Source organism: Nyctereutes procyonoides, unplaced genomic scaffold (assembly GCF_905146905.1).
Source record: "Nyctereutes procyonoides isolate TBG_1078 unplaced genomic scaffold, NYPRO_anot_genome, whole genome shotgun sequence".
In the NCBI taxonomy this organism is placed as follows: domain Eukaryota; kingdom Metazoa; phylum Chordata; class Mammalia; order Carnivora; family Canidae; genus Nyctereutes; species Nyctereutes procyonoides.
The window spans coordinates 5282870-5308676 of record NW_026575129.1 but is presented as its reverse complement, the minus strand read 5'-3'; the positions used below and the strand labels follow the sequence as shown (position 1 = coordinate 5308676).

At 40.7% G+C, this 25807-nt stretch overlaps 1 protein-coding gene across 1 annotated transcript in view; it reads right to left on the bottom strand.

Annotated features, from left to right (window-relative positions):
- RASGRF2 (Ras protein specific guanine nucleotide releasing factor 2) overlaps positions 1-25807 on the bottom strand; it is a 236943-nt gene that overhangs the window by 123280 nt on the left and 87856 nt on the right. Inside the window, exons 5-12 of the mRNA XM_055342302.1 lie at positions 24029-24282; positions 15113-15192; positions 14537-14730; positions 9149-9258; positions 8258-8376; positions 2168-2328; positions 1205-1271; positions 155-291 (exon numbers count right to left, since the gene is read on the bottom strand). Of these exons, the coding sequence (XP_055198277.1) occupies positions 155-291; positions 1205-1271; positions 2168-2328; positions 8258-8376; positions 9149-9258; positions 14537-14730; positions 15113-15192; positions 24029-24282 (1122 nt within the window). The remainder of the gene's footprint in view (positions 1-154; positions 292-1204; positions 1272-2167; positions 2329-8257; positions 8377-9148; positions 9259-14536; positions 14731-15112; positions 15193-24028; positions 24283-25807) is intronic.

Below are 25807 nucleotides of genomic sequence, written 5' to 3'. Positions count from 1 at the left end.
AGTCCCACATTGGGCTTCCTGCATGGAGCCTGCTTCTCCCTCTCCCTCTGCCTCTTTGTCTCTCTCTGTGTCTCTCATGAATAAATAAAACCTTAAAAAAAAAAAAAGAAAAGAAAAACAAGAACACAATTTACGGCAAATGCCACTTGCTTACCTGACTTATGTCGCTCATCCAGGCAGCCTTCTCTTGGCGTGAAGGTGCTAACAAGACTACAGTGAAAGGGGCAGAATCAGGAGGCTCCACTACTATCTTAAAATCCAGGTGTCCAAACACTTGCCCAGAACCTTTAGCTTCAACACATGTAAAGCAAACAGTTAGATGTGAACATAAAGATACGAGTGATAGCTGCTTTCACAGAGTTCTAGTGGCAATATTGGATCTCATTTCAGCAACATGGTACTTCTTGGGCTTCTCGGGCAAGGGGAAGCCTGTACTAAGCTCATAAGCAGACAAAGAAGCTGAGGTCAGCAGGTTACTCAGGACTAGGATCCCAGTCTCCTAGTCACTTCCTGTTTTGTTTTCTTTCTTTTTTTTTTTTCTTTCTTTTTTTTTTTTAATTTTATGATAGTCACAGAGAGAGAGAGAGAGGCAGAGACACAGGCAGAGGGAGAAGCAGGCTCCATGCGCTGGGAGCCCGACGTGGGATTCGATCCCGGGTCTCCGGGATCGCGCCCTGGGCCAAAGGCAGGCGCCAAACCGCTGCGCCACCCAGGGATCCCCCTTTCTTTTTCTTTCTTTCTCTCTTTTTTTCATTTCCATAATCTACAGAATTTCAATACTCTCTAATTCAATTCCTTTCTTCTCTGCCACTAAAAAGTCACTATCATGAGACAAACTCAGTAAAATGTGAAGTCCCAAAGATGGTTTAACAAGGTTCACAAGTTGGGCAGCCCCGGTGGCTCAGCGGTTTAGCGCTGCTTTCACCTGGGGTGTGATCCTGGAGACCTGGGATCGAGTCCCAGTCGGGCTCCCTGCATGGAGCCTGCTTCTCTCTCTCTGTCTCTCATGAATAAATAAATAAAATCTTTAACAAGGTTCACAGGTTAAATGATTCAACAGAACTTTTCATATGTAAATGACTTCAGGGAGTGTATTCTCAACCCCTTTCCTGCCTCCTTAAGCAGCTCTTCTTAGCTCTCAGTAGATAAAAACCATAAACCCTTGTTATTCTACTATAATTCTAAGAGATAGAATGTGACTTACAGTCATCATCACTTGCATCGGGCTCCTCAATCAATGTACATTCTATTAGAGAGAGAACCCCACCTGTCTGGAAAAAAACCAATTTCTCATTAAGAGGCTGACAGTCTTGCATGAGTTGGGAAGCTCAGATTTATAAACCTTTGATTCAAAGTGCCATGGAAGAAAGCATAACAGTTCTGTATCGTAAATAATTTTTCATAGGTTCCAAAACTAAATTTAGTTGTGTAAAAAGTAATTAAACTCATTGAACTACATGGTTCTTCTCCCTCAAACCCCTCTCACTCACAGTGTTTATAAATTTAGCAAGTCAGTCTGTGGGAGAGTGGGAGGCACCCTGAGAGTGAATGCAGCTGAACCCATCAAGCAGAAAGTGCTGGAAGCAGTAGAAAGCCATCATCGTGGTGCTGGATGATATTTTGGGCACTAATAACAGAAGGTATGGATAGGGAAACTTTTTCTATGAAGAGCCAGATAGTAAATCTTTTAGGCTTTGCAAGCCATACAATCTCTATCGCAGCTACTCAATTCTATCATTTAAAAAAGCATGAGAGCAACCAGACAATATGTAAACACATGAGCGTGGCTGTGTTCCAATAAAACTGTATTAACAGGCCGCAGGCTGTGGTTTGCTGCCTCTTGACAGAGCAAGATTAAAAAGCATCTAGCAAATATTAGATCTGTACGCTGTCGTGATTTAACAAAATTTTTGCAGCTCAATAGTAATAATTCTTTCCAGGTGATTTTAATTGCACTTCTCAATGGAAATACACACTTAAATTTCTATTATTTTGGATACAACTGACAACAAAGTACATGTCAAGCTTAGCAACTGTACATTACCTCACTATGTGCTTGTGACAATCTGGGTTTTACGATACTAGGCGTGGGAAAGCCACAATCAAATTAACCTGGATGCCTCTCAAGTGCATGGACATAGATGGAATAGTCATGTAAAACCCGTACCTTGAGCAGATGTAGCTTTCCTCCTGAACTTCTTGTACAAATTAAAAAGTGTTTTGTAAATAAGAAGCACTGTCTTTCTCCTTCCTTTTTCAAAGACAATGAACCCAGGCGAACTTTACTAAGTTTTCCCCTCTCAACAGAAGGTACTTGAATAAGAGAACCTGGTGATCACAAAAGTGAAGAATACATAGCAATTAAAATTATGTCAAGTGAGAGCTGTTCTTGATGTAATAAACTCTAGGGCTTGTTTCCCAAGACACCAAGGACTTATTTGCTACACCCCTGGAAGGAAATCCGCTACACTATGAGCAGAAGAGGCAGTGTATTGTGTTTAAGGGCCCAACTAATTCCTACTATTTCTGTGAAATGCTTTAGACTTGATTATTCATCTTTAAACTTTAAAAGAAGTTTGAAAGAAAGCCAAACTGATTTTAAAGAACAAGGCATTTTGGCCATCTGTCCGTTAGTGGTCTGGTCTCAATGAATGTATTTACTTAAGAATAAGATACACATTGTGTAATTATATATGATAATAAAATAACACACTAGAAAGAAAATAGGATTTATCCTTCCTGAGGCAGCGAAGGTAGAAACTGGCACATTAGTTGAGTTTGTATCTAAAAAATAAAATTCACAATTCATGTATATTATAAAAACACACAATTGTACAAGTCAATGCAATTGGTTAATTTTTAAAGGGCAACTATTTCAGGTTACATTCAAATTATGTGCAATAAGGGCACCTGGGTGGTTCAGTAGGTTGGATGTCTGACTCTTGATTTCCACTTGGGCTGTGACCTCGGGGCAGGGGATCAAGCCCCATGTGGGCTCCGCACTGGGTGAGGAGACTGCTTGGATTCTGTCTCTTCCTCTCCCTCTGCTCCCCCCCTACCTCGCTTATGCTCCCAATTCTCTCACAAAAATAGAATACAATTAAATTAAACTTAAGTGTGATGAAGAGTCTTTGTGGAATCTAAATGGAAAAGAACTCCTATAAACTCTATACCCAGAGCATTTCTGTGAGCAAAACTCTCTTCTATTCAATGTGAGAAGCTCTACGTAGACTAAATGCAATTTCACCCTAATAATGACCACCTTCTCCTCACAAAATAAAATCCTAATCTAAGTTAGATCTCCAACTAAAAAATACCAGGAAAGATTCTTGTGAATATCTTGACTTCCAATATACCTTGAGTCAGCAATATTTCTACTCTTTGTTCAATCTACCACCTACCTCAAATGCAGCTTTAAGAACCATTAAATGCATATTCATCCCTTTAATATTAACAGGAGTCAGCACTACAAAATGAGATTGTGGGCAACCTCATTTCCTCTTCATACATTTTCTGTGTTCTTTTTTTTTTTTTTAAATGAGCATAGATTAACATCCATAAGTGGGGAAAAACCCCACTAACATTGTTCATATATGTTAAATGGTAAAACTATGACTTGGGTCACAAAATGTTCACATTAGCATATAAATATTCTAAATAGCATCTACTTTTGAAAGGAGATCTAAAGAAGTGCGAGGGCGGCGCGGGGGTGGTGGTGGTGAGGATCCAAGACTCCATGTGCAGATTCCATCTATTCAGGTGAGTGTTTAGGTGGGGCTGCCAGACAGACAAAGTAGGCAGCTATTGGGGGGCATGGGGGCTAAAGAATAGCGTGGAAGGAGTCCTGGGGGAGGGCGTGGGCCTGTGGAACAAAGGGCAGGAGAACGCTTGACTCCCTTGAAGGGAAGGGGCAAGAGGAGAGGGAAAGAAGGAGGTGAGGCAGGTGGGAGCAAGCTGTCAGAGAACACAGGCAGCAAGTAATTAAATCTGTAGAGTAGAGGAGGGGTGGGGAGAGCACAAGGCAAAGTGCCTAGAGAAGTAAATGAGCAAGTAATAGCAAAGGGATTGTACTCATGGGGCTCACAGGGTGGAAACAAGGCCAAAGGAGCTCTTTCGGAAGACCTGGTTTGCCCCTCTTTTCACAGAAGGGAAAAACAAGAGGCCTGAGAGGCTAAGCAGCTCTCCTAAGGTCACACCTCAGTGAGTGGCACTGCCAGGAAATGGCAACGGATTCGGCAACATGAAAGCTGACCCTTGGAAAGGGATGGGGTGAAGGGAGAAGACAATACATTGATAGCTTTGCCATGGGGGCCATGATATCAGTTAGGGCGGAGTGAAAGACTGGAGCATAAGACAAATATCCTGGTGGATCAATAGGTTTGGGAGTCATTTTCAGAAAGGTTATAACCAAGTGCATGAAGACTTAATATCATGCGTTGTTAAGTGCCTCCAGCATTCAATGATTTTGTAAAACAGAAATTACAGAACACATCGTTAGCTCATATATTAATAATATGAATTTCACCTTTGAGGTAAAAATAAATAAATGTTTCCTTGGCAACGATACCCTAATATGCTTGATCTGTAACTGTTCTCCTCACTATGCACATTAGGTATAGACAGAAATCTACACGTCAGAATTAAAAGTTAGCAATTTCAACACTATTGTTTAGTTCATAAAATAATCATAGGGGATTTTTCTCACATTTCGTTTTATGTTTGACCTGGTGTTTCAACACAACTATAAGACTTGGAGGTTCCTCTCTAGTTAATACAAATGAAAGGAATATTTGGTATTAAATTAGTAATTCCTCAGGGTCAGGCCATTGCTGTGACAGAGTCCTTTGCATCTCTATCATCAGTCACCTAATAATTGAGAGTCAATTTACAACAAAACTTCTGTTAATTCAATCACTAAATTCCCAAGAGTGGCATCCAAGATGGGCGAATGCCCAGATTCTTCATTCCACTCAGTAAGAGGCAACAAAGAGTAATCTCCAGGTTATTGGATTAGGTATTTGAGAAGGTACATGCCCAGACCCCACGTTACAATTCCAAAGAACACTGCTACACTGAGAGGACAGGATTTCAAGTCTGGGAATGATTAGGTTACTACCACAGACGTCCAGGTCTCATTCTCAGTGCCTTTCACTCTGAATTCAGTCACCTTTACTTAATGATCCTGATTCACATATCCACATGATGCTGACTCTGCATAATGGGTTTTGTGCAATTGGTCAATTTAGAGTGCCTTACCTTCTATTAAACATTCATATATATTTCATGTTATTGAAAAACAGAAACTCACTCCAAAATTTAGATCTTGGCTTTTAAATTTACATCATACTCTCCCAGGCATTAGTCTAGATATTCTTGTGAGCAATGTTAGCTCATGTAATCTTCACCACAGCCCTAAAAGCTGGGTAGTATTAACTACGAGAGCAAAGTAAGGCACAGGGGTGCTAAGTAAATCACCCAATATCCTACAGCAAGGAAGTGGAAGAGATGGGATTTGACCTCCACTGACATGGCAATACTGCCTTCATATAATTGCCCCAGACTTTTCCACTTCAGTTCAACAAAGTTTGAGTAGATTTTGGAAAATAAACGACTTTTCCAGACTATAATATGATAGAATCCTTTGCATCCTGCTCATTAACTGTTTAATAATTAGAATCAATTTACAATAGAACTTCTATTATTTTGATAACTAAATTCCCACAGGTTGACATTTGAGATTAGCTGATGCCCCTATTCTAAGGAGGCCTATTAGATGACCCAGAAGGCTTCTTTTTTCTAGTCTCAGAATAACAGTTCATTTGAGACTGAAACCGCAATATATTTGTGCATATGTACACACGTGCACATGCACACAGCCTGAAACATACCTCAAACCATTCCTAAAAGTAAATAACACAAATACTAGTAGATAATTAGAGATAGGCTGTAGTCCATTTCATAGAAAACAGAACTCAGCAAACTTCAAAAGAATAAGAAACCCATCTCACTGGGTTTTAAAGTCTGTTAAGGGTATTTAGTAGAAGTGATGATAGGAGCAACCGAAGCAAAACAATGTAAACTTCCCAAATTATATGTTAATTGGATTCCTTTCTACTTTCAGGTTCCAGTCTCATTTTTGAAAACCAACTTTATTGAATAATTCCTAAACACACTAACCAAACAATACAGAAAAATACCATAAAGGCAAATCATTATATCAACATCAGTACGATAACAACATCAGATATATTAATAGCTGATAGAAGTGCTTTAAACATGTGGCAGAGAACAATAAACATCTGGACATGAATCAAAGGGAGAGGCGGCTCATGAGGGTTTTTCCTCAAGATGCATTGAAAAAAAAAAGACTTATTCAATGTATCCGACCTCCCAGCATTTTTCATTAGAGATGTTTTTTTCAAACTTAGATAAGAGCAGTCTAAGTTTGTAGAAATAAATATTTATGCATAATAATACTTTTCAATCACAAGCCTTTTCAGAAACAAAATAATGGTTACAGAAACATTTGTTTGCATTCTCACATATTATAAAGCTCTAGTCAATAAGTATTTTTTCCATGAACTCCAAATACAAGAAAAATACAAAACGAGACATCTAATAATCAAAACTGCAATTCAACAAGCAATTTGATTTAATGCAGTGCCCCTCTTTCAAGTATCTATAATGGAAAGCAGCATATAAAGGAAGAGAGAATTCATAAATACAGCCCTTCAGAGATACAATGACTGGGAGCGCCAGGCGTGCAAACATGTACCTACAACACACAAGAGGATGAAACACAGACATGAGAAGTGAGGGGCCCTGAAACCGGGACGAAGGTAAATTTATTCTACCTGGAGGGAAGGGGAGAGAATTGTCAAAGGCTCCCTAGAGGTGTCTGACCTGAGCCTGGAAGGACAAGCAGACCTTCAACAGGCATGGAAGGGATGGATAGGGGCATTCCCAGTCCCCACACTGGGGCCAGCACACGGGAAGGCACACGGGCAGGCAAGGGCCAGGAAGGCAGGAAGCCCCGTGGGGACACAGTCTGTGCGGAGCAACGCAGAGCGATTAGGAAGGCCTGATGCTGTTAGCATTATATTCCACTACATTTCAAGGAAAATCAGTATCAAAAGCCAAAAATGAGAAAAGCTATCCTTTCCTAAAATATACTTCCAAACTTTAACATATGTGTAATTTCTCTCTTTATCAACAAATAATGGAAAATAGAACAGCACGTGTTACATTTTTTAAGTATTCTGTGCAAAAATGTAGGTTCACAGCTCAAATAATGTCTTGTTTGATGAAGTAAAAAAAAATTTAAGCAACACATTTTTGGTAGGCAATGGAAATGCAAATATCTTCAAATGATATTGGCTCATTATGAACAGAAGCTACATTAAAGGTTATTTCTAGTTCTAAATGTATGTGCCACCGCTCACCAAGTTCAAAATTATAAATGTGTGAGATGTGTTGTCTCAAATCAACTCCATGGGGCATGCTCCCTTCCCTCAGAACACCTAAGCACTTAAAAAGGACTTTGGATGAGGTTTACTTAGTGCGCTTTGCAGTGAGAGCCCCGGAGGGAGATGCACCATTAGGCTGTTGCATCTCGTTTCTGGCCCAAAAATCTTGAACACTTCAGAAGCTTAATATACTGGGTGAGGCTTGCAAAGCACACATCCCACAAACAAGATACAAGATACGTTCACCATTACCAAAGCGTGGCAGGGGTCAAAAGACATTTCATTTGGCAACTGGAGTCACCAACTGAATCAAATCATATCATGTGGGGCTGATCCAGAAGTGCTGATAAAGAATGGGAACAAGAGACAGCTGTTTTCACTTCGGACATTGTCCCCACCGCTATGTGAAAGGGCTTTGAGTAATGCAAGTTTCTCTTGGGCCTTTGCCTGTATATCGTCGCCACCTGGCACTGCCACTCTCATCGGCCAGACCGATCTGTCTTCCTTGGAGCTGTAGAGAATGTCTGGTCCACTGAGGAAGAGAGTCCAGTCAGAATGTAATTTACTGTCCCACTCGTGCTTTACTATTATTGTGTTGCTGTTTTTCATGGCCCCTGAAAAGAAACAGCACAAATGTGGGCCTCAGCCACAGCCTCGGTCAAGACCATGGGGATGTCCTGCACGAACAGTATCAATCACACACCTCCAAAATGCTTGCCAGGATCTGCCAGTGACAATGTGACAGTCGCAGAGATCACTAGAGACAGTGGGTCCACCGAACAAGGACTTACCTTGGCGGATGAAAGTTTGGCTGGTGTCCAGCAAAATATCGCAGCCCTCTACGATCATTCTTTCTATGGCCAGGTTCTTCCTTATGTTTTCAGTGTCACTCACTTCATCGTGCATTATCCTGTCAGACACACCAGGGACAGATCACAGGAAGAGAGGTTTTGTATAGCTCTCGCAGGTATGCAAAGAGCTCTATCTGGGAAGCTCAGTTTTGAACTTGTATCAGTACAACTGAGGCTGTGAGGACAGACCTCCAGGCTTGAACCAGCCATGACTCAAACCAAACCCAACGTACAACACAGTTCTAAATGACAAGTGAGTCACCAACCAATGAGTACCCTGGGGGTGCTGCTTATAAATGCAACAGGAAAGCAACATATCATTTTATGGACAGCCCCTTCATTGAAATTAGGATGCCATTTCTTAGAGGTGGAGCAAGTTAGAGACCTTTACGCCATTTATTCCATATAAGCTAAAGGAATACGGATGTAAATAATTCTCTGAAACAGTGCAGTCACTGAAAAATCCAAAATACACATTTCTTAGCTTTTTGCCAAATATGAACACAAAGACACAACTAAAAATTGTTTTTCTACTACGCTAAAAGAAATGTTAATATTTTCAAACTTAAACGCAAATACACCTATAATCTCAATCACATAAATTCACATGCTATAAAACCATTTTCAAAGATTGATTTTTTTTTCTTGGTTAAAATTAACGTTTATACTGATTCAGTAGCATCTGAAGAGCTAGCATTTCATGTTCAGGTGAATCGGAGAAGTTGGACTGTGTCTCACTTCTTATTCCCTGGATATATATATATTAGGTTTCCATAGAAACTAACTCGCTGGTTTCTCTAATCAAGCCTTTATTATAAGTTCTCTACATACCTGGACAGTTCCTCTAGTTTCGATTTAGCAAACTCCAGACTTTTCCTTTCCACATGCTCATGAGGTGTATGAGCTAGGAGTTCATGAAGTGTGATGATATACCTGGGGATCTAAATGCAAATAAAGGCCAGCATGAGCAAGAGGTCAGGATGAGTGACCCTGGGACATCCTCTCCTGTGCACCATCATGTCTGAGAAATTCAACTCTACTTTTACAATTCTCAAATGAATTACACTTCAAACTTCACACACACATCCACATATCCACATTCACCAAGAGCACAAGAAAAGAGTAATAAAATATTATACTCCAAGGAAACAGTTGTTTCTTTAGATTTTTAACATAAGCATATATTTCTTAATCATAAGATTTGAAAATTGGTTCATAGGGAAACATAGTGATTATCAAGTCACATGAGTCCGTATTTTAGATATATTTGTTTATATATTTTTTTTATTTGAGAGAGAGAGAGAGAGAGAAGCTCCCGAGCCCCACACTGAGCTCAAGCCCAGGACCTTGAGATTGTGATTTGATGTATGCAAAGTCAGATGCATAACCAACTGAGCCACCCACCCAGGCAGCCCCACATTTTTTTTTTTTTAAATTCACAACCCTACTGCAATGTTCTCTTTAAGAATTTAAACTTGGGAGAAGACATACTCACCTTTATTACATTCTCATCCTACTTTACCTTAACTCATCCTTCTAGCAGTAAAATGTATTGTTTAATTACATTATTTACTTATACTTTTGTTTATGGATAAACTATCTAAATTCTGTCAAAAGCGGAAACTCCACCAGCCATATGACGATTTTAAATGAACATAGTAGAGATTTAACTCAAGTTTTACTGATTCTACTTATTTATTTATTTATATATATATTTTTTAATTCTACTTATTTATTTACTGGTTTACAAATAAAATTTTTTTAGAAAGCTGGGGCAGTGGGCTTAACTTTAATAACGACATGCATGCACCACAGCTGCCATAACGTGGCCTGCAATGGGCGTGTACGCCCAAACCTCCACACCAACAGAAGGGTTATGTCCCCATTATACAGAGATAAGGAGGAAACAAAGCGTGAAGCGGTCTGGTAACTTGCCCAGGGTGGTCTCACAGTACATGACAGAGCCAGCCATGATCATGGCTCTCACTGGTACACAAACCCACTCGGTCTCCTCTGTGGGGCCTGGGGACTCACTCAACCCTCAAAAGGACTTCTGAGAAGGAAGAAAGTAAAACAGCCTCCTGGAGCGCTGTGGCTAGCTCCTTCCATCCTGTCCTGAGGTGTTGGCAGCCCTGTCCACGGATCTGCTTTTGCTCTTGTGCAGGGGGTGGCCTTCACTGGGTCACCTACTGTGGTCTACTGAGGGCCTATGTTTACGCGTGAGCACAAAGGGCAGGGCCATCAGCACAGACATGGATCTGCAGTTGATACTCTGGGACCGTATCCTAGGGAATGTCATCCTATTAATGTTTTGGAAGTTCAGACAGACTCCTTAAAGGAGGGAGACCCCTCCCTGTGTAAGACATGTGGAGGACACTTCCTCTCCATCCTATAAACTTCTCCTGGTAAAGGTCCCTGGGAAACATACGCTTTCAAATATCCCTTCCGCACAAAGCCAGTATGCCTCTAAGTCAGCAGTCATACAAGAAAATCAAGGCAAACAACAGCTAATGCACTAAATCTTTCATAACAAAGAAGGTAGGAGTGGGAGCGCCTGACATGTACGATGCAAGCACTGAAAACCCACAAAACTAAGTTTAGTCAATAGCTTCATGATCTTCCCCCATTAATTAAATCTATTTTAGAGAGCTCCTTGGCTCAGATTCAAGTAGATGGATTTGAAATTCAGAAACTGGCCCTTTCTACTTTCTGGTGGAGGAACAAACAAGCCTGAAGCTGCCAAAAAAGCTGGGAAAGGACATTCTGCAGAAAAGTGGACGGCTCTCCAAAGAGCGCATCTGTATATTCAAGAGCTGATTATAAATCTGTTCCCCCAAAAAACAAGAATCACAGTAAGTGCTGTCCAGATGAATCATAACTCTCCTCTCAATTATGGAACAATGCTTGTCACTTTGTAGACGTTAATGAGCTTGCTCTGCTGTTACAGTAAATAGGTGGCTAGAGCGGCAAGTGGCTACTTGCTGGAGAACATCTAACAGTTCTCGTAGGGGGCAGAATTCATGACTGGCTTACCTACGGACTTAGGAGCAGCTGAAGCCAATTTAAACAGTACCAGTCAAGCCATTGTCTTTGCTAATTAAAAATTATATTAATAACTACATTATTTTCCATAAACAAATTTCTTGGCAACACTTGGACTTATTTGTCTGATAGTTCAATTGAGGATAAATTTACTACATCATCCAAATTCTACAATTCTTCCATGTTTCAAAGCTCAACATAGTACATTAAAAGCAGCAATTGACTTACTTGACAAAGAGCACAGAACACTTTCTCTTCTATACATATACAGGCTAAAAGCTGCCAATCGCCTCTTCCCTGTGCCCACACCAACCTCTGCCCCCGTGTCTAGACTCAAGTAAAAGTCTGGCCAGAGGTCCCTTGGTGGCATGAACTAGGGTCACTTCTTCTACTGTTGTCTAATAGCACACACACAAAAAAGTAAAGTGCCTCAGCCTCATCCCCAGGTCCAGCCTCCACTAGGGCAAGGTGGAAGTGCAAAAGTACTACTGCTGACACATGTATGCAGGGGGAAGTAGAAACAGTTGGACCCTTCAAGGGAGCAAACACTTTCATGACTATTTCACCTCATTTGTGAAAGAACCAAAAGGCAACAAGAAGGAGGGAATGAACCTAGTGAGAAAAAAAACCTTCAAGCTTCTAGAAAGGGCAATTTTCCCCCAAGTGTTCCATATGGTTACTCCTAGGGAGAAGGCAGAAAGAAGAGACACCAAGCGAACAAGACAAAGAAGAGACATCAAGGAGAATGAGGCTCTTAGAGGTAGCAGATTCTGATGGTTTCCCCTCTTGGTCTATTCAAGATAGTTCTAGGGAAGCAAATAAATAAGTAGCACAACTCAATGTTCTTTCATTTGCACACTTCCTGCAGTTTGGACCAACTCTGGCTAAATTCTTCAAGTTTGAGGTTTCTCCCTGAACCTTCCAGGCTCTCAGAACCAGTGCCTTTGGTCTGGAAGAAGCCACAGAGCCTCAACATCTGATCTATCAGCTAAATTCTAGGGTTTGGGGCCACCACAGTCTTGGAATGGGGGTTCCTGGACCAGGCCCCTTGAACCCCCACATAGTTACCCAACCCAAACTTTAAGAACTGGTGCAGTCCCCTTAAAATCACAGAGTCAGCTAGACCTCTGGGAGATGACTAGAACTCAAGTGCCTCAATTTTAAGAGTAAGAAACCAAGATTTATATTGTTTCAATTATTTTCCTCAATGCTACAACTGAAGAGTGAGCCAGACATCCAGGTCTTCTAAAGATTCTCAGTCCAATGGTCCTTTCATGACATTATGGGAATTCCTTGGAGTCAATGAAAATGCCAAGTCATTCTCATTGGGCTTAAACTCCAGGGCAAGGGAGGGAGGGTGGTAGGAGAGTATCTCAGCACTTTAAAGATGATCCAAAGGACTTTCCAAGGCCCTACATTCTACTATGTTTGGACACCTCCCCTAAAGCTCAAGTAAGTGCAGTTGTGTCACTTTAAAATGCTGAGAGAGGGGCACCTGGGTGGCTCAGTGGTTGATGTCTGCCTTTGGCTCAGGTCATGATCCCAGCATCCTGGGGTTGAATCCTGCACTGGGCTCCCCACAGGGAGCCTCCTTCTCCCTCTGCATATGTCTCTGCCTCTCTCTGTGTGTCTCTCATGAATAAATAAATAAATAAAATCCTAAAAAAATAAAATAAAACACTGAGAGAATCACACCCAGGGAAATTAAATAGGCCTCAGGAAGACATTAATGGGCTGTCAGAAAGGGAGCTAGGTACCCCCTGAATATTCCATGTGCCTTTAATAACTCTACCTTTGAATATTCACCCGAGGCAAAGTTGCCTGAAAGACACAATTTCGAGTATTAAATCATCATCCAGAGTAATGCCAAATATTCAAACAGAATCTCAGAACACTGCACTATATAAAGTTTGTTTTGCTATAAATAAAGGCTTAAATTACAATTTTTATAAGGTAAAAAAAGCAAACTTTTTTTTGTTTGCTTTGAAGTTTTTCTTGTAAAATATTTCCTCAGAGAGGCCAAGAGTTCAAACAACTCAGTTCCATGAAACAACACAATAACATTATAAAGTTTCACTATATTTAAGTTGTTTCAAATGAATCCTTTTGGTTTTTAAAAACCTTACTCAACCTCTACGGTGATTTCCAGGATTTCAAGCAGGACTGACCAACTTTAAGACAAACAATTATGACCCAGAGCAACATTTCTTTCTGAGGCTACACAACGATCTGCTGGGGTCAGCGGTGCCTGTAGGGGGGCAAAGCTCTCCGCAGAAGCCCTAACACATGATGAGGAGAATCGGTTTACCACATGACAATCTGGAGGCCTGGCCAGAAGCCCCATAAATTCCACAATGAGAACACTCAATGCCTTTCCAAAAGAACAGAATCAACGCTTTTCAAAAGAACGGGAGATTCAATTCACATTTTGACTTCCGCAGTCCTCACTCAAGGACTCGGAATGGTAAAGCCTGTGACACAGGCAAGGACACAAGTGTGCTCGGTCCCTCAAGGGCCCTCTAATGCCAAAAAGGTAAATGTAAGGACAAGGCCCAGCCTCAATGCAAGAACCCGACTCTGGGCCAAGAGTGCCCAGGTCCTGCCAGGGCCTCCAGACCCTCGGTCGCCTCTGTGGCCCAGCCGTCCTCCTTTGGCTCTCCAGAGCTCCAGACAAGCTCGAGACCAGTTCCAATAGCAATTGTAACAGGGCGGGGAGGATGGGCAGGAAAACAAAGATTTTCCCAGCAGTCACTCCACCCTGCAGGAGCCTTTTATGCAACCAGCATATACTGGAACTTTTGCACAGCATCCTATTTCTGTAAACCTGATAATATTTTTAAACATGCTGGAGGAGGAGACTCCATGGAAGAAGTCTGTGTGGTAGCTTTCTGTAAAGAGAAAATTGTGCCACTTTGCACAAAATCATTCCTGATTTAATCGCTTCAAAAATGCCTGGTTTTAAAAAAAAAAATGTCTGCTCTTCTTCCCTATACTACAGAGACAGAAAATGTGTGGCATATGTTTGCTTATCTCAGGGTCAAGCTCAAGATGACAGAGGATGCATACGCGCCGTAATTCCCCACAGGGCACACTTGGACACCTCGCTCTGGTCACCGCAGGCATCAGTACCACCAGACTGGAGTCAGTGACTTATAAAATGTGTCCCAGATGACTTACCTGAAACATTGGATATGTCAGGAACGTTTCCAGCATCCTCCCCTCACAGGCAGGGTTGGCTTCATACTGTTTTAAGAGTTTGTCAAAATCTCTGTTTTGCTTACAATTGGCAAGCACTTGGAGGCTGTACTGGTGATTACGCACAAATTCTTGATAAATGTTCAACATGGGGAGCAAAATATCAAACAGATCAGCTGGAAAAAAGAAGTAAACATGGCAGTTTCTCTTTGCCCTTGGTAAATTACCCAAGGTATGAGGAGAGGTGCACTTGATGGGATGGCAGAGAGCAGCTCCCAGCACCAGGGGTCACACATACAAAGGGCCCCCAGTTCAGATGCCTGAATGACTGTTCTGGTGGAAGGCACCCAGAGGCCGAGCATGACTCTTGCCCCAAATGCACTATGACAGGTCAGGGCAAAGGGCTGAAAAGGCAATGAAACAGATCCCCAGAACATAAGGAAGCTCACAGGTCAAGAGGGAAATTCAGACAGCTTAGGCTGAATGATGCTGAAGTTATTTTACTTTAATTGTAGCCATCTTAAGAGAAAATCTTTTATCTCTAAAGCACGCACTCACCTAAAATCAAAGTAGGCCAGTTTGCTATCCTCGCCTTCAGTCCTTGGTGAAATATTTCATGAAGAAACATAATCGTTTCACTATAAAAATGGAAAAATAATTCAGTCATTGCAAAGTGTCTATTTTGTTAAAGAAGCCCCCCGAGTCCTTGAAACCTTAATAAATACGTGATATACATGTCTCCCAGGGCCTCCCAACTCTATGCCCAATAATGACATGGATTGCATTCCCCCTCATAAAGCAATTTATCTTTCAGACAATCTCAAAAATTCAAAGAAAATTCTGAGCTAAGCTTCAAACACTGGAAGACACTGAGCACCAAATCACTGTCATATAACTCGCCTTATCAATTTGTAATAGCAATATCTTTCTACTGTTAGAATGTAGCACTTCAACTGATAATCAATGATTTAGTTATGATCCTTTTCCTCTTAGATTTGAGTCTAGATGATAACTCAGGGAAAGTACTCTCTCTTTCATTAAAATGAGTTTTGACAGGAGAGAGGGGAAAAAATCCATAGCAAAGGTTTGGCAGTACTCTACTGTAACCACTCCCAAGACAGAAATGTAAAAGAATCCTCTGAAAAGGACAAAGCCTACACGGAGATACTAAAATAAGAACTAGTGATGCAGAGCATTTTCTCATGTGCGTGTTGGCCATGTCTATGTCTTCCTCTGTGAGATTTCTGTTCATGTCTTTTGCCCATTTCATGATTGGATTGTTTGTTTCTTTGGTGTTGAGTTTAGTAAGTTCTTTATAGATCTTGGAAAGTAGCCCTTTATCACTTGCCATCAGGGAAATACAAATCCAAACCACAATGAGATCCCACCTCACACCAGTGAGAATGGGGAAAATTAACAAGGCAGGAAACCACAAATGTTGGAGAGGATGCGGAGAAAAGGGAACCCTCTTACACTGTTGGTGGGAATGTGAACCGGTGCAGCCACTCTGGAAAACTGTGTGGAGGTTCCTCAAAGAGTTAAAAATAGACCTGCCCTACGACCCAGCAATTGCACTGTTGGGGATTTACCCCAAAGATACAGATGCAATGAAACGCTGGGACACCTGCACCCCGATGTTTCTAGCAGCAATGTCCACAATAGCCAAACTGTGGAAGGAGCCTCGGTGTCCATTGACAGATGAATGGATAAAGAAGATGTGGTCTATGTATACAATGGAATATTCCTCAGCCATCAGAAATGACAAATACCCACCATTTGCTTCAACATGGTTGGAACTGGAGGGTATTATGCTGAGTGAAATAAGTCAATCGGAGAAGGACAAACATTATATGGTCTCATTCACTTGGAGAATATAAAAAATAGTGAAAGGGAATAGAAGGGAAGGGAGAAGAAATGGGTAGGAAATATCAGAAAGAGAGCAGAACATGAAGACTCCTAACTCTGGGAAACGAACTAGGGGTGGTGGAAGGGGAGGAGGGCGGGGGGTGGTGGTGAATAGGTGACGGGCACTGAGGGGGGCACTTGACGGGATGAGTACTGGGTGTTATTCTGTATGTTGGCAAACTGAACACCAATAAAAAATAAATTTATTATTAAAAAAATTCTTGAAAACAAAAAAATAAAAAAATAAAATGAGAACTAGGCATAGTTAGAGATCCAAATTTCTAAAAAGTTCAAGAAGAGTAGTTACCAAAGCAACTTTTGCTTCCTCATTACAATTATCCCATTGGAATGAACCTCTAAAACCTTTTCTGAACTAACACATCCACACAATCAAACACAGAATCATTCATGTCAGTGAGATACTCTGGTTTGTTGAAGTCAAATTCCACTACAGTAAACATCAATGGGAAATCCTTAATTTTTTCCAAATGGTCCAGGAAACAAAATACACACTGCTTGAAGATGATAATTTATTTTTCTTTTATAGAAATTTTAACTAAGGGGCTCCTGGGTAGCTCAGTGGTTGAGTGTCTGCCTTCAGCTCAGGTCATGATCCTGGGGTCCTGGGATCGAGTCCCACATCGGGCTCCCTGCAGGGAGACTGCTTCTCCCTCTGCCTGTGTCTCTGCCTCTCTCTGTGTGTCTCTCAGGAATAAATAAATAAAATATTTAAAAAAAAAGAAATTTTAACTAAGCAGTGTTTGTTGTTCAAGGACTTCAAGCAAATCTAGATATTGTATCTTAGTCATCCCTTCCTCCTTCTAGGTGGACACGATGGAGAGCTAAGGCCACACTCCCCTGACTCCCTTGTAAATGTGGTTCTGGATGCGAGTTCGGTTCCACCTGTTGCACCAATAGATGCACTTGGTAAGACATGGGAGGCTGGAGTAGAGGCAATCTTCCTGTTGCTGAAAGTCAGTCACGGAAATGTGAGTATTTTAGGGGCCATTCCAGCACCCAGCCTCAGTGTTTTTGTTTCTAGGCAACAGCTTCCTGGACCTGAAAGGCAGACAGGTGGCAATGGTGGTGCTGTACTTCCTCACTACTGAAGCATGTCTACAGTGCTGTGCCCTTGAACTCAAAGCTCCAGGCGCAGCTCCCTGACTTTACTCCTCCAGCTCTTCCAAAGAGTTCTGTATGCAATGAACTCCCTCCACTCACAGAGAGGCTTCTTTTTCCTACACTGAAAATGTATATAACTGATACATCTACTTTCATATTTTGATACTAGGATGGTTAGAAAAAAATGAAATAATCCTGCACGTAGGTAAGTTTTTTTTAAGTATAAACTGTTGAAATGCAAAAAAATTGGGGTGCCTGGGTGACTCGGTCAGTTAAGTGTCAGACTCTTGGTTTCAACTCAGGTCATGATCTCAGAGTCCCGAGATGGAGCCCCTCACTGGGCTCTGGGCTTGCAGTCTGCTTGTCCCTCACCCTCTGTCCTCCTCCTGCTCTCTCTCTCTCTCTCCCTCTCTCTTTCTCTCTCTCTGGAATAAATAAACAAATAATTTTGTTAAAAAAGAAATTCAAAACTGACCTGCCATAACTGGAAGCCTGTCCTTCCCATTTAAAGTCAAGGAAAGGAATCCAGTTAAACAGCCGCAGTGACAACAAACACCCTATGAACCTCAGCTTTAAAAACATCTCTTTTCAGGATGTTAACTGGAATTAAAAACTCTTTAAAAAAAAGAAAAACATGTATCTTAAAAATGAATACATAAAATAAAAAGATAAAAACATACCTCTTCAGATCTCCTTTAAGGACTAGGTATAGTAAACAACTGCTAAGTGTATGAAGAGCTTACAGCTTCACCTTCCAAGAAGAGGCCCAGCACATCCTGACTCCGAATTTAAACAATATGACAAATCTGGCCTTCCAGATTGCAGATCACGCAATCCAACAGAAACAAATCCCCAGAGCTGGCCTAAGAGCAAGGTGGTGCAGGCTCTGCTGGCATCACTACCAGAGGGTAGTTTACAATCCCGTCCATTGTCATCAGAACTGTTGAAATGACATGCTTGGGTGATGGAAGTATTTGCCAAAAGGCTAGCTGTGCAGCCTGACGATCAGGAGCTCCTCTTAGGTCCCTTGAGATGTCTCACACACTTGAGCCGGGACACTGCCACCTAATGTGGGGAGATCTTCCTCCTGCCTCACAACAGAGAAGCCAAGCTTCTAATCTCCTGTTAACAAGTTACCTTCCAGGGGTGCCTGGGTGGCACAGCCAGTTAAGCACCTGACTCTTAGTTTCAGCACAGGTTGTAACCTCAGGGTCTTGAGATTGAGCCCCAAGATGGAGTCTGCACTCAGTGGGGAGTCTGCTTAACATTTTCTTTCTCCCTTTCCCTCTGCTCCTCCTCGCCCAATAAATAAATCATTAAAAAAAAAAAGTTACCATCTATCAGCCACACAGTCATCTATAGACACCCCCCAGCCATGCCTTTCTAAATACTTAAGTACATTTTAATTATGATCTATGATTTAGTCCCTAAAATCTTCCTTATAGTGTGGGTCTTCATTTTATAAAAACCTAGGGAAAATATCTATCTATCTATTTATTTATTTATTTATTTATTTATTTTTAAAGATTTTATTTATTTATTCATGAGAGACACAGAGAGAGAGAGAACAAAGGCAGAGGGAGAAGCAGGCTTTCTGCAGGAGCCTGATGTGGGACTCCATCCCGGATCTCCAGGATCACACCCTGCGCGAAAGGCAGACACTCAACCTCTGAGCCACCCAGGCATCCAGGGAAAAAAAACCTTTAGCTCAGAATTGGCAATAACCTAAAATAAATGCAGGCTGGGGGATGGGTTAAATAAAGGGACTGAAGAGTACACATATCCTGTTGAGGACTGAGTAATGTAACAGAATTGTTGAACCATTACATTACACATCTGAAACTAATGTAACACTATATGTTAGTTATACTTCAATAATAAAAGAAAATAAAGTAAAATAAGATAAATGCAAAAAAGCCATAATTCCTTAAAAAACAAATTAAAATATATTGCAATAATTTTTGTTCTTTTTCTTTAAAACAATTTTTTGACTATGGTTGATACACAATATTACATTACTTCCATGTGTATAATTCATGATTGGACAAGTTTATACATTATACTACACTCACCACAGTGTAACTACCATCTGTCCTGTTAAATCACTATTATAATACAATTGACTGTATTCCTTATGCTCTGCTTTTTATTCACATGATTTACTCATCTCATAACTAGAAGCCTGTATCTCCCTCTCCCACTTACTCATTCTGTCCAACCCTTCACCCACCTCTCCTCTGGCAACCATCAGTTTGTTCTCTGTATTTATAGGTCTGATTCTGCTTTTTGTTTATTTATTTAATTTTAGATCCCACTTTTGAGGGGAATCATATGGTATTTGTCTCAGTCTGACTTATTTCACTTAGTATAACACCCTCCAGGTCTATCCATGTTGTCTAAAAAGGCAAAAAAAAAACAAAACCCTAAAACAAAACAAAACCTCATCCCTTTTTATGGCTGTGTAATATTCCAGTGTGTGTGCGTCTCATGTGTATGTGCTTTTTCCTTATCTATTGGTTTACTGGTGGACACTTAAGTTACTTCCTTAAGGGAGCATACAGCCAAGCATGTAGGTGTAAGCACACATTAATAGAACAAATATGTTACTTTTTCCAGGTTTTTATAAAAACAAATTAAAAAGTGGGGTGGGAACATAAACCCTCTGACTTGGAGAGCACCCATGTGGCTTATCTACCACTTGGCAAAGTTCTAGCATTGTCTCTTTTTTATATGCCAGCTGCTCTTTCAAACTGTAGCTTTTATTCGCTGCCCAAGGCCAGAGGAATCTGTTCCTGGTCCCTCGGTACAATACAGTCCCACTGTTCTTTGCAGCATCAAGGGTCAATTCCCTTTGTTACCATGTCTCCCTCCCTCTTGCTGTTCTCTTGCCCTTTCTCTCCATCTCTGGTTATGTAGAAACTATTCAATCAAGCCCTCAGTCCTTCTTCAAGAGGAATTGTTCTATTAATAGGTGTCATTGGTGTGTTCCCTGGAGAAGGTGAGTTTAGGGCCTTCCTACAACAAACACTATCTTGGAGTAGAACTCTCCCCAGCCTTTCTTTTAATGCCTTGAGCTCTGAGCTCCAAGTTCCCAGCTCGCTGGCAGTCCTTTCTCCAATACTACCCTGTCATAATTCTGGGTGACTCTAATAGGCACAAAAAACAACACTCCTGGCCTCTAGGGCCTTTGAACTCCTCTCCTCTTGGCATCTTTCCCTCCAATAACTTCAACCAACACTCCTTTGATGGTACTTTAGACCTTGTCATTGTCAGTAACTACATCCCCTCCCTATCTCAGTTTCAAGCAAACTGTTCTCTGATCTTTCAATTCACTGCCTTTAGAACTCTGACTCCAAAAAGGCTTCTACATCACCAGGACCTTCATGCATGATCCTGTCATCTTATCACTGACCAAAACCCCTCGCACCATCATTTCCCTCTCTGCACAGTTTAGATTCCATGGCTCACTGTTATAATCTCTTCCTTGCATAACCTTCAACTCCCCTATTCATTTCTCATGTCATCATATTAGCTTCACACAACACCAAAAAAGCCACTCACTCACCCACTCTGCACCAGTGCAGCTGAAAGTGGCTGAAGAAAAACACATAACCATCCTGACTAGTCTCACTGACAGTCATGACCACCACCCTAATAGAGTAATATAGGCTCTTCCAGCTGTGTAGCAATTATTCTACAATATCATACACTTTCCCCTCTTATCTAACCCCAATACGTTCCTTCTATCAGCACTGTCACATGTCCTTGCTTCCTAATGACATATGTATCAAGGTACTATTCCCTCCCTCCCTATGCACCCACTTGACTTGTACACCCTGTTCTACCCACTTTTGTCTATGCAAGTTTATTGCTCCAGCAATATCCTCCTCTACCCTACGTCATTTCCCCCTTGTTATCAATGTAATTTTTATCCTAAGTCAAAACACACACACATTTTTTTATACCTCCAGGTATAAACTTACCTCCAGGTACCGTCTTGTTTATTGGCTCCTCTCTATAGCAACACTCTGAGTTTTCGATACCAACTCTCTCCAATGATTACCCTTCCCTCCCATTCTCTCCTAAGTCCCCTCCAATGGCTCTCCTAATGGCCCTCTTCAAAGTTACCTATAAGCTCTGTGTTAAACCCATGGTCGGTTCTCAGTTACCATTTTATTTGACCTTTTGGACGGAGTTCATTTGTTCTTGCCTTGGTTTCCAGGACAACCCATTCTGCTGGTTTTCATCCTACGACCCTAATGGATCTTCTTCATTCTTTTCTGCTAGTTCCTCCTCATCTTCTTCATCTCCAAATGTTGGAATCTCCTGGGGCTCAGTGTCATTCCTCTTCTCTCATTCACATCTGTGCTTACTCCTTTGGTAATCTCTTTCAGACCAACTGCTTTAAATACTATCCATATGCTATTGGAGCCTCAAATTTATATCTCCAGCCCAAACTCCTTCCCTGATATATAGTCCCTGTTCACTTGATTTCTCCATATGGATGGATAATAGCCCTCTTGCTTGAGAGGTCTGAGACAAAAACCCTTTGTCTTTCCCCCAAACCTCTCTATACCTCAATGTTTCCCATTTAGTGAGAAGTTACTCTATCCTTCTAGCTGTTCAGCCCCAAAACCTTGGACTTTCCTTCAAAACCCCACATCAAACTCATCAGAAAATCTCATTGGTTCTATTTTAAAATGTACCAGGAATCCAACCATATATCACTGCCTCCAACGACAACCATCTTTTGCTTTTATTATTGTAATAGCCACCTAACAGGCCTCCCTGCTACAATCACCTCTCACCTGGTTTATTGAGATCGCCACCAAACTGATTTCCCTGCACTCTATTCTCAACAGAGAAACCAGAGTGAGATTTTAAAATATGAGTTATATGATACTACTTCTCTCCTCAAAATGTTACCAGGATCTGCCCATCTTATTTACAGTAAAAGCAAACATCTTTACAATGTCCTATTGTTACCTCTTTTCATCCTTAGTCAGTTCCTCAAAACAAGCAAACCAGATCTGCCCCGGCCTCAGGCCCTTTGCATAGACTGTCTCCTCTGCTTGCCTCACTCTTCTCCCAGATAGCCAAATGGCTTGCTGCTTCATCAATTCCAAGTCTTTACTCAAAAGTTAACTTATCTTTGAGGCCTTTCTAAAAACTGGTTATAGAAAAACTATGGCATATTCACATAATGTAAAAAAACGTAGTGATTTTATTTTTATTATTTTTATTTTTATCTTTTTTAAGATTTTATTTGTTTATTCATGAGAGAGAGAGAGAGAGAGAGAGAGAGAGAGAGAGAGAGAGGCAGAGACACAGGCAGAGGGAGAAGCAGGCTCCATGCAGGGAGCCCCATGTGGGACTCAATCCTGGGACCCCAGGATCAGGCCCTGGGCTGAAGGTGGCGCCAAACCACCGAGCCACCCGGGCTGCCCCATAGTGATTTTTAAAAAAATAGAATGTTCTTTAGATGTCAATATGGGAAGATGTCTAGAATATACTGTTAAGTGAAAAAAGGCAAGTACATATTAAAGTTCATTGCCTTTTGTGTAAGAAGAAAGAAAATAGGATTCCACATCCAAATTTGATTGCTCTACATCAAGAGACACTAGAAAGATATGTAAGAAACTAATGAAAATGGTTAAAAATGGAAAGTGGGGGAAATGGGGCTAGGCAGAGACAAGAGTAAGTTATTTGATGTCTTCATGTTGAATTTTGGATGATGAAAATGTGTTATATATTCAAAAATAAATAGATAAATTTTAAGTACAACACCCAGGCACCCCAAAGTCCTCTCCCCTTCTTGATTTTTTCCACAACACTCATCACCACATAATATACTACATATTTCTCTTATTCACCATTCCTTATTTCCCTTCCCACATCAAAATTTAAGTTCCATGAAGGCAGGGATTTCTGCTTTGCTCGCTGATAAATCCTTATCAGGAAGGACACTATAAGTAGCAAATAAATTTGCTACAGATTCTCAGGCCCTCTGTTATTGTTCTTTCTAAAGTACGTCTGTATAAATTACATGTGACGACCCATTACTCATTCCATTTCCCTCAGTTTATGAAGGAGATTATCTTTCCCAACACACACGCCCACACAATGACAAGAAAACACATGTCGAATAGAGACAAATCAGAGAACTAGATGCCATGATTCAAGATAAAGACATGTAAATTTGGACAAATAATGAGACACAAATGACAGCTTTCTCATTTTCAATGTCACACACCTGTAAAGGTGACTTTATGGTACCTATTAATAGTAAAAATTCCCCCAAAGGGAGCCTGCTTCTCCCTCTGCCTGTGTCTCTGCCTCTCTCTGTGTGTCTCTCATGAGTAAATAATTTTTTTTAAACAGTAAAAATTCTTTTAAGAAATAAAAATGCGTCTTTCACATGACTCTTTGATTTATGCCAATACAAACCTGTTGAGGAAAATGCTGCTGACATCATCATGGCTGATGGGAGGCTTCTTGGAGCTGGCCGCCATCCGCAGGGGCCGGAGGAAGCCGTTGACTAGGATGTAGAGCTGGTGAACATACTCTGACTCGGCTTCAACCATGGTGAACACAATCTGGTTTCTCTTCCTCATACTTTCAGCATGAGGAGAACAAATGTAATCCTGCACAATAGTCTTCCATTTCCTTCTACACAACCATCCTCTCATGAAGCTCTGAACCTAAAGGACAACAACAGAAAGATCTCAGGGAGCTATGGGGCCAGCCTATTAGTAAAGGTTTCCATCCTATGCCACATAAACACTGTTTTTTCATTAGTGCATTAATAATGGTCCCAGCGCTAGAGTAAATAGCGGCAGGCTTTTCCAGATGGCAGAAAAAAGAGGATTTAAAAATAATATTTTTCTCAGCTTCACAAGTTTCTTCTATATCTTAAGCCCTTTAGGACTGCCCATATGGACACCAGAATAGGATAATAGTACATATTCAGTTATTAACATTTCAATAAAGGAATAAATGGAAGGTTTATTCTTTAATAATATAAAAGCAGATATTAAAGTTTTTTAAATTGTGGTTAAAAAAAAGCACAGAACTTAAAATTTACCATCCTAACCATTTTAAGGTGTATAGTTCAGATAAAGTATTTCACATTGTTGTACAACAGATCTCCAGAACTTCTTCATCCTGCAAAACTGACACTCTATACCTATTGAACAACAGTTCCTACTACTCCCTTCCCTCAGTCCGTGGTACTCACCATTCTTTGTTTCAGTGAATTTAACCACTTTAGGTAGCTCCTATAAGTGGAATCACACAGTATCTATCTTATTGTGACTGGTTTATTTCACTTAGTATAATGTCCTCAAGGTTTATCCATGTTGTACCATGGGCCAGGATTTCCTCTCTGTTTAAGGCTGAATAATATTCCATTGTACATACATTTTGTTTTTCCATTCATCTCCTGATAGACATTTGAGTTGCATCTACCTCTTGGCTATTATGAATAATGCTTCAGTGATCGTGGGAGTGTAAATATCACTTCAAGATCCTGCTTTCAGTTATTTTGGATATATACCCAGAAGTGGGAATGCTGCATCATGGGGGTAGTTCTATTTTTAATTTTTTGAGGAATGACTATACTGCTTTCCATAGACGTTGAACCACTTCACGATCCCACCAAGAGTACACACAAAGGTTCCAATTTCCCAACATCCTCATCAACACTTATGTTGTTTTTTTGATGGTAGTCATCCTAATGGGTGTGAGATTTTTTTAATAGGCACTGTTGTTTTGATTTGTATTTCTCTGATGCCTAGTGAAACTGAGCAGCTTTTCAGTGTATATGACTTCTTCAAAGATCATGTGTATGATTTCATCTTTGGAGAAATGTCTATTCAAATCCTTTGCCCATTTTTAAATCAGGCTATTTGATTTGTTGTTATTGAGGGTTTTTAGTAAGTTTAGAAAGTAAGTGTTAGACATCAGCTTTTCTCACCCCTTCCATTTATAGATAAGTAAACTAAATTTCATGGTTAAATCACACAGGAAAGATGCAATCAGACTTGGCATTCTTTTACCGGCTTTTTGTTACTGCAAGGGTTCTCTCCCAGCCACATGGAGAAAACACATGTTAAAGATTTGCAATGGAGATTATTTTGTTAAAAGAAATGTGAAATATAATTAAAAATCAAATCTGTAAAAAACATGATAGCCTCCAAAACTGATCTGATTTTGATTTGAAAAATA